This window comes from Rhinichthys klamathensis, unplaced genomic scaffold (assembly GCF_029890125.1).
Source record: "Rhinichthys klamathensis goyatoka isolate OS25496 unplaced genomic scaffold, OSU_Roscu_1.1 h1tg000685l_1, whole genome shotgun sequence".
Lineage (NCBI taxonomy): Eukaryota > Metazoa > Chordata > Actinopteri > Cypriniformes > Leuciscidae > Rhinichthys > Rhinichthys klamathensis.
Genome location: NW_026607114.1, coordinates 262,501 through 271,311, shown reverse-complemented (window position 1 = coordinate 271,311; position 8,811 = coordinate 262,501). Strand labels below are relative to the sequence as shown.

General features: G+C 42.6%; 1 protein-coding gene across 3 annotated transcripts in view; it reads right to left on the bottom strand.

The window, feature by feature from the left end:
• Positions 1–215: 215 nt before the first annotated feature.
• znf366 (zinc finger protein 366) overlaps positions 216–8,811 on the bottom strand; it is a 17,747-nt gene continuing 9,151 nt past the window's right edge. The window contains exons 3-5 of one of the 3 annotated variants that reach the window (XM_056241938.1): positions 5,468–5,659; positions 2,076–2,250; positions 216–513 (exon numbers count right to left, since the gene is read on the bottom strand). In XM_056241938.1, the coding sequence (XP_056097913.1) occupies positions 263–513; positions 2,076–2,250; positions 5,468–5,659 (618 nt within the window). In that variant the 3' untranslated portion in view covers positions 216–262. The remainder of the gene's footprint in view (positions 514–2,075; positions 2,251–5,467; positions 5,660–8,811) is intronic. The other 2 variants (XM_056241939.1, XM_056241940.1) reach the window with 2 other exon arrangements.

Here is an 8,811-nt window from a genome sequence, read left to right as displayed (position 1 = left end):
AATGATCTGCCAATGGGGTCAGAAAAATAATCCTGTTTCTGTTTGAGTTAATATTATTTTTCTGACTCCATTGGCAGATAATTTCGCTTTTTTTAAGCATCAACTCACTTAATTCTGATTAATTCTTCGGAAAACAGGACATAATATCTAATGGCGTTTTACTCATCTAGTAAATGCATCTTGATTTAAGACTTTTTTAGATATTTGGACTGGAAACAAGACTAAACTACTGAGTAAGAAACGCATTTTTGCAGTGTTTGTCTCAGAAATCGTCCTCTTTAATGCTGTAGAAGTGTGTGTGTTGTGTCTTCTTCTTGTCGTAGAGATCAGGACTGTACACACTGTCCTCGTCCTCGTCCCGACTGGAGCTCCCGCCGTCAGACGGAGACAGGCTCATCGGGTTCTGGTTCGGATCCGGGTTCTTCCGGGACAGATCGAAGGGCTCGTCCTGAGTGATGCGGGACAGGATCCGGAGCGGCCCGGAGAGACACAGACGACCCCGGCGCCTGAACACTGACGACAACATCATCATTATCATACCAACATCTGTCAAAAATCACGTCTTCCAGCAAAAAGCATCTAAACATTCTTAAAAAGATACATTTACTGGAGAAGAAGCAACAACATTCCGTATTGTATCATTCTTCAAACACTCTGAGAATGTTACTTTTGAATGTTCTCGGAATGTTCAGAGACAAGTTACATTTAAAAAAACGTTCCATTGTATCACTATTCAAACATACACTGCAAACAAATGCTGTTCTTACTTAGTATTTGTGTCTTGTTTCCAGTCCAAATATCAAAAGATTCTTAAATCAAGATGCATTTACTAGATGAGTAGCATGACATAAGATATTAAGTCTTGTTTTCCGGGGGAATTAATCAAAATTAAGTGAGTTTTTGCTTAAAACAAGCAAAATGATCTGCCAATGGGGTCAGAAAAATAACGTTAATTCAAACAGAAACAAGATTATTTTTCTGACCCCATTGGCAGATATTTGAGCTTGTTTTAAGCAAAAACTCACTTAATTTTGATCAATTCCCCCGGAAAACAGGACATAATATCTTATCTCAATTTACTCATCTAAATGCATCTTGATTTAAGAGTTTTTAGATATTTGGACTGGAAACAAGACAAAAAAATAAGTAAGAAAAGCATTTTTTTGCAGTGAATGAGAATGTTACTTTGTTCTCAAATAACGCTTTTTAACAAAGTCCAGATTGTGCAGAACTTTGAGAGAGCGTTCCCTGCTCGCTGGGAAAGTCATTTTGCTTCTCATGTATCTTGCTTTAAGAATGTTTATCTATTTTTTTTTTTAACAGAAAACCCAAAATATTTGTTATCACAAGTTTTTTTCTTTTGTCAAATCAACTTAGTTAATTAATGTGGTTCAAATAACGTAATATTTTGAGATTCTGTTGATTGAACCAATCTCCTTCTTTGTATTAACTCAATTTTTTTTTATTTCAATGAACTTCGCAAAAAAATGCTTTTCTTACTTAGTATTTTTGTCTTGTTTCCAGTCCAAATATCCAAAAATTCTTAAATCAAGATGCATTTACTAGATGAGTAGCATGCCATAAGATATTATGTCTTGTTTTCTGGGGAAATAAATCAAAATAAAGTGAGTTTTTGCTTCAAACAAGCTAAATGATCTGCCAATGGGGTCAGAAAAATAATGTTAACTCAAACAGAAACAAGATTATTTGGCAGATCATTTTGCTTGTTTTAAGCAAAAACTCACTTTATTTTTATTTATTTCCCCACCAAACAAGACTTAATATCTTATGGCATTTTACTACTTTAGAAAAAAATACTAAGTAAGAAAAGCATTTTTTTTTTTTTTGCGGTGTATGAAAATGCTACTTTCTTTTTTTCTTTTGTCAAATCAACTTAGTTAATTAAGGTGGTTCAGATAACGTAATATTTTGAGATTCTGTTGATTGAACCAAACTCCTTCTTTGTATTAACTCAATTTTTTTAATGTCAATGAACTTAAAATTTTAAGGCAACCAGGAAAAACATACTTTTTTAAAAAGTTAAACCAATAATAATTTCTTTGCAGTGGACTCACCCCGAGCGTCCAGTCCCCGGTCCATGACCCCGTGCTTGACCTTCATGTGGCGGGTCAGGTTTCCCTTCAGCGTGAACTTGCTGGCGCAGTAAAGACATTTGAAGGGTTTGCTGTCAGAATGCAAGTGCATGTGGCCCATCAGATTATGCATTCTGTTAAACTCCTTTCCACACAGCTGTAAAGAGAGCAACTATTCAGATATAGATATCTGTGACCTGAGCAAGCACTAGTAATGATAACCTGGCGGATATTCAGAACATGTGGCATTGCTTTCATCGCTGATCAGGACAATAATGCACTGGAGAAAGATTCATATTTTCTTTCACGCAGATTTTTAGTTGCTCTGTGAAATTTTGTGGGAGAAATCCAGTCGATTAGAATCTCGATGTGAAACGTGTTTGACGTTTCAACCTCTAACAGTGTTTTTGTCTTGTTTTCCGGTACAAATATCAAAACATAGATTTTTGAAACATTTCTGGCAGATATTTGTTCTTGTTTTAAGCACAAACTCACTTCATTTTCCAGTCTTAACATCTTCCGCCAATGTTCTCCTCCAGTAAATGTCTCTTGATTTAAGAATGTTTATTAGTGCTGGAAAACGAGACGAACACGAATATGTCGAGTTACTGGCATTTCTCACATGAATATGATCTGATTTTTTTGTTTATTGTTGCTTTGCTAACAGAACGAGTTGTGCTAGAGCTGGGATTCATTGCTGTATTGTATTGATGATCATTAAAAGTGGATGTTTTGCTCATGAACACGCCGGCCGCAGCCGCTCACTCCATATATTTGAAAGGCAAAAGAGAGAGAGTTAAATGAGACTGAATCCAGCATGAGCGTTTCTCTGTCCTTCCTCTTTATTCTTTTTTTATTAGGGTGGTCCTTTCCTTTCCTTCAGGAGGATAGAGGGACTGTAAACTGTCCGAACGGACCGTGAGAAAACAGGAAGAGCTCCTGAGCACAAGAGAAAGCGAGATGAAATCTATTTTCGGGCTTGTTCTCGGGGGACGAGAGAGCCATTGTTACACGCTCAGTTTGTGCAGCGAATATCCTTCCTACAGACGAGGAGACACTCAACTGCCAAAACACAATCTGCTCTTCGTTTGGACGCGCGTTCGAGACCAAGGTCACCAAGACTCACTGAAGAACTGATGCACTTTCACATCCATCCCTCACGTAACTCCACTAGGACAGCAGAAGCTTCTCTGAGAAACTTTCTTCCATCTTCACGTGGAGTCCAAAATGACCCATTCTTTTTTTTTCTTCGATGAAATTAATGAGTTGGATCATGTTTTTTTGTTTCATATTTTGTATTTTTAGGGGATTTTATGGTACTAAATTATATTTACGCTGTATTTATAATCCATTTATTCACTTTTTGAGCATAGACCTGAAAATTAAATGTCCAACTTTAACTGTGTAAATCTTGAACGCTTTAGAGCGACAGACTGAAGTTTGATCTCTTCTCAAAGAGGACACTTGGCAGATTATTGCTGAAGTGACAACAGTTTTAAAAAGTGAACTTTCAAAAAGTTATAGAATTTTACGTTTATTGTTATGAAAAATGTGCAAAAATACAATTTTCAATTTTTATATGAAATATATATTTTCATAAACTGTGAGAAAAGCAAAGCCATAAATCTAAACAAGTTGTGTTTAAAATATGATCTCAGTAAACGAGCGTTCAGTGAGAGTGTGTTCGGCTGCAGTTCCACACGCTTCCACTAGAGGAAACTCTCATTCATTTCCAATGCGTCATTTCTGAGCGCGAGCAGCACAAGTGTGTGTGACTGTTGCTTTCAGGACCATTAAACCTGTTCAGATCATGACCGTGATTTGTGTGTGTTCACACAACAAGTGCCAAAAACTTTACAAATTTTCGTACCATTCTGATCAAGAATTTTTTTTTTTTTTTTTTTTTTTTTTACAAAAGAGCACCAGAGGATGATGATCTCAAAATGTTATTTATTTGTTATTCATGAAGCGTCTGAAATAATAATTTTGAACTTTCATCTAATGTTTTTTTTAAATGTTGCTACTTGTTTCAGAGAACATTCAAAAGTAACGTTCCCATGATGTTTGAAGAATGACACAATGGAATGTTTAACGTTCACATAAACATTTTAAAAACTGGACGTTGATTCATAACGTAATAGAAACCTTAAGTATATTTTTATTTGCTGGGGAGGTTATGAAAGCAGCGTTGGATTGCAATATCTAAATATTATTAAATCAAGATACCAGAGAAGCAAAATGACTGAAGATATTAAGTTTTGCTTAATTAAAAATATATCAGAATGAAGTGAGTTTGTGTTTAAAACAACAACAACAAATATCCCAATGGAGTCAGAAATATGAACAATTCAACTAAAACAGGATTATGTTTCTAACTCCATTTGTTCTTGTTTTAAGCACAAACTCACTTAATTCTGATTCATTTTTCAGACTTAATATCTTCAGTCATTCAAAAGAGACGTTCACATAATGTTTGAATAATGTTTCCACAACGTTCTCATCACCAAAGAAACATTTACAAACTGGATTCATAACTTAAAGGGTTAGTTCACCCAAAAATGAAAATGATGTCATTAATGACTCTCCCTCATGTCGCTCCAAGCCCGTCAGACCTCCGTTCATCTTCAGAACACAGTTTAAGATATTTTAGATTTAGTCCGAGAGCTTTCTGTCCCTCCATTGTAAATGTATTTGTAAATGGACCAAAATGTATTTTCGAGGCTTCAAAACACTCTAACTAACCCACTGATGTCACATGGACTACTTTGATGATGTCTTTATTTCCTTTCACTAGTTCACACTTACAAATAAGTTAGATAGAATAAATGGTATGCATATTTGGCGTGCTGTATACGGGCTCGGATATTTGGCCCGAACCCAAAGTACTCCCCCGTATTGCTGGTTTAAGTAGTAACCAGGTGAGTGTGAGGAGACGGGGTGGAGGGATGCTGAAAAACTGTCGAAGAACATTGGTGAGTCAAATGTGTGTATATATAGGTCTCCAACTCGAGCTGATTGGATAGACGTGTTGATTACTGATGGTCGACAGCTGGTTGGAATGATGTGATAATTGGATCAATTATTTGAACGTGCTCCTCCCGAACTTTGTTAATAAAACATCATTTCTGGACAAGGACAGTATACCGTACATACATGTCCAATGGAGGGACAGAAAGCTCTCGGACTAAATCTAAAATATCTTAAACTGTGTTCTGAAGATGAACGGAGGTCTGACGGGCTTGGAGACATGAGGGAGAGTCATTAATGACATCATTTTCATTTTTGGGTGAACTAACCCTTTAATAGAAACCTTGAGTATATTTTTGTTTCGGGTTGTAATATTAGCTTTGGTTGCGGACGGTTCTGACACACACCTTGCACTTGTAGGGCTTGATGTCGGAGTGGACGATCATGTGGGCCTTGAGCGTCTGCTTCTGGACGAAGCTCTTGTAACACAGGTGACACTGATACGCCCGGATGTTGGTGTGGATCAGAACATGGCGCTTCATGTTGGCCAGCAGCGTAAACTCACGGCCGCAGATACGACACTTGTGCTCCTTCACTCCCTGCAACACACACACACACACACACACACACGAGGATCAACCAAACCGAAGTGTGTGAGGGTCTTATAAACACGCTCTTAAACATCAGAGTTTAGAGAAGTGTGTTATTAAAGGGATAGCTCACCCTCAAGTGTAAACTCTGTCAGTAATGACTCTCCCTCGTGTTGTTCAACCCCGTAAGACTTTCGTTCATCTTTGAAACACACATGAAGATATTTGTGATTAAATCTGAGAGCTGGATCACTCCTCCATAGGCTTCTATTGTAATTGAAACTGGCCGGCCCAGAAAGTTATTAAAGACATCATTAAAATAGTCTGAGTGACTACAGCGGCTCAACCTTAAGATTATCAAGCGACGAGAATACTTTCTGTGCGCAAAAAACACACAAAAATAACGACTTTATTCAACTCTTCATTTCCTTCTCTGTGAGTGAGTTCTCGTAGTGTAACAGCGCAGCGCTTCTGTCGTACGTCACACACATTACACACACATGACCACCGTCGGCCAATAGTGAGCCTACGTGTGACGTACAACCAAGCGTGCCGCACAAGCCCTGAAAAGTGAAGCCCAAGCGCCTCGATCGCCCCCCGGTGGCCGGTCCCAGTATAGCTCATAAGCCCAGTGTCTCGATCGCCCCCCGGTGGCCGGTCCCAGTATAGCTCATAAACCCAGTGCCTCGATCGCCCCCCGGTGGCCGGTCCCAGTATAGCTCATAAACCCAGTGCCTCGATCGCCCCCCGGTGGCCGGTCCCAGTATAGCTCATAAACCCAGTGCCTCGATCACCCCCCGGTGGCCGGTCCCAGTATAGCTCATAAACCCAGTGTCTCGATTGCCCCCCGGTGGCCGGTCCCAGTATAGCTCATAAACCCAGTGCCTCGATCGCCCCCCGGTGGCCGGTCCCAGTATAGCTCATAAACCCAGTGCCTCGATCGCCCCCCGGTGGCCGGTCCCAGTATAGCTCATAAACCCAGTGCCTCGATCGCCCCCCGGTGGCCGGTCCCAGTATAGCTCATAAACCCAGTGCCTCGATCGCCCCCCGGTGGCCGGTCCCAGTATAGCTCATAAACCCAGTGCCTCGATCACCCCCCGGTGGCCGGTCCCAGTATAGCTCATAAACCCAGTGTCTCGATCGCCCCCCGGTGGCCGGTCCCAGTATAGCTCATAAACCCAGTGCCTCGATCGCCCCCCGGTGGCCGGTCCCAGTATAGCTCATAAACCCAGTGCCTCGATCGCCCCCCGGTGGCCGGTCCCAGTATAGCTCATAAACCCAGTGCCTCGATCGCCCCCCGGTGGCCGGTCCCAGTATAGCTCATAAACCCAGTGTCTGGATCGCCCCCCGGTGGCCGGTCCCAGTATAGCTCATAAACCCAGTGTCTCGATCGCCCCCCGGTGGCCGGTCCCAGTATAGCTCATAAACCCAGTGTCTCGATCGCCCCCCGGTGGCCGGTCCCAGTATAGCTCATAAACCCAGTGTCTCGATCGCCCCCCGGTGGCCGGTCCCAGTATAGCTCATAAGCCCAGTGTCTCGATCGCCCCCCGGTGGCCGGTCCCAGTATAGCTCATAAACCCAGTGTCTCGATCAGCCCCCGGTGGCCGGTCCCAGTATAGCTCATAAACCCAGTGTCTCGATCGCCCCCCGGTGGCCGGTCCCAGTATAGCTCATAAACCCAGTGTCTCGATCGCCCCCCGGTGGCCGGTCCCAGTATAGCTCATAAACCCAGTGCCTCGATCGCCCCCCGGTGGCCGGTCCCAGTATAGCTCATAAACCCAGTGTCTCGATCGCCCCCCGGTGGCCGGTCCCAGTATAGCTCATAAACCCAGTGTCTCGATCGCCCCCCGGTGGCCGGTCCCAGTATAGCTCATAAACCCAGTGTCTCGATCGCCCCCCGGTGGCCGGTCCCAGTATAGCTCATAAACCCAGTGCCTCGATCGCCCCCCGGTGGCCGGTCCCAGTATAGCTCATAAACCCAGTGTCTCGATCGCCCCCCGGTGGCCGGTCCCAGTATAGCTCATAAACCCAGTGTCTCGATCGCCCCCCGGTGGCCGGTCCCAGTATAGCTCATAAACCCAGTGTCTCGATCGCCCCCCGGTGGCCGGTCCCAGTATAGCTCATAAACCCAGTGTCTCGATCGCCCCCCGGTGGCCGGTCCCAGTATAGCTCATAAGCCCCGCCTCCCCGTGTTATTCAACGGCACGTGAGACCAACTAAACAATTAAATTACACTTCAAATATCGTTTTTTCAAAGATGGTTTCTGTCATTAACGGTAGTTTTTATCACGCTAACGTAATTTCAAGAGTTTGTTTTTAAAATAAGTTTGTTTTTAGTTAGTTATTTGGTGCGGACGTGCGGGGGTGTGACGTCATGATTGACAGCTGTGATTGACAGGTTCTCTGTCACTGAAGCACCAACAGACTTTTTTTCGGGATCTACGGAGGACTGAGGAGATTTAATATATAAATTTCTATAATTAATTTTAAAAAAGTGCAGGAGCGTGTTGTTGCGATTGATTCAGCGAGAGTGAGGGCGGGGCCTTGATTTCACGGCTTTACTTCCGGCTCACGACTGCGCGGGTCTGGTGCCGAGATCGCTTCTGCGCAGACTCAAGATCCAAGATGTCAGCGCCGTATCGGGACACTGGCGGCTTCACTTCTGACCAATGGAAGAGAGCGAAGGGCCGTCGTCCATCTTTTTTACAGTCTATGCGTACGACAGAAGCGCTGCGCTGTTACACTACGTGAACTCACTCGAGGCCCACACAGAAGAACATGAAGAGTTGAATAAAGTCGTTATTTTTGTGTGTTTTTAGCGCACAGAAAGTATTCTCGCCGCTTGATAATCTTAAGGTTGAGCCGCTGTAGTCACTCGGACTATTTTAACGATGTCTTTCATAACTTTCTGGGCCGTCTAACTTTCAATTACAATAGAAGCCTATAGAGGAGTGATCCAGCTCTCAGATTTAATCACAAATATCTTCATTTGTGTCCCGAAGATGAACGAAAGTCTTACGGGGTTGAACAACATGAGGGAGAGTCATTACTGACAGAGTTTACATCTTTGGGTGAGCTATCCCTTTAATAACTAAATCATCACCCAGCGCAAGTCTACTAAACACTGCAAAAAACTCGTTTTCCAACACAAATATCTAAAC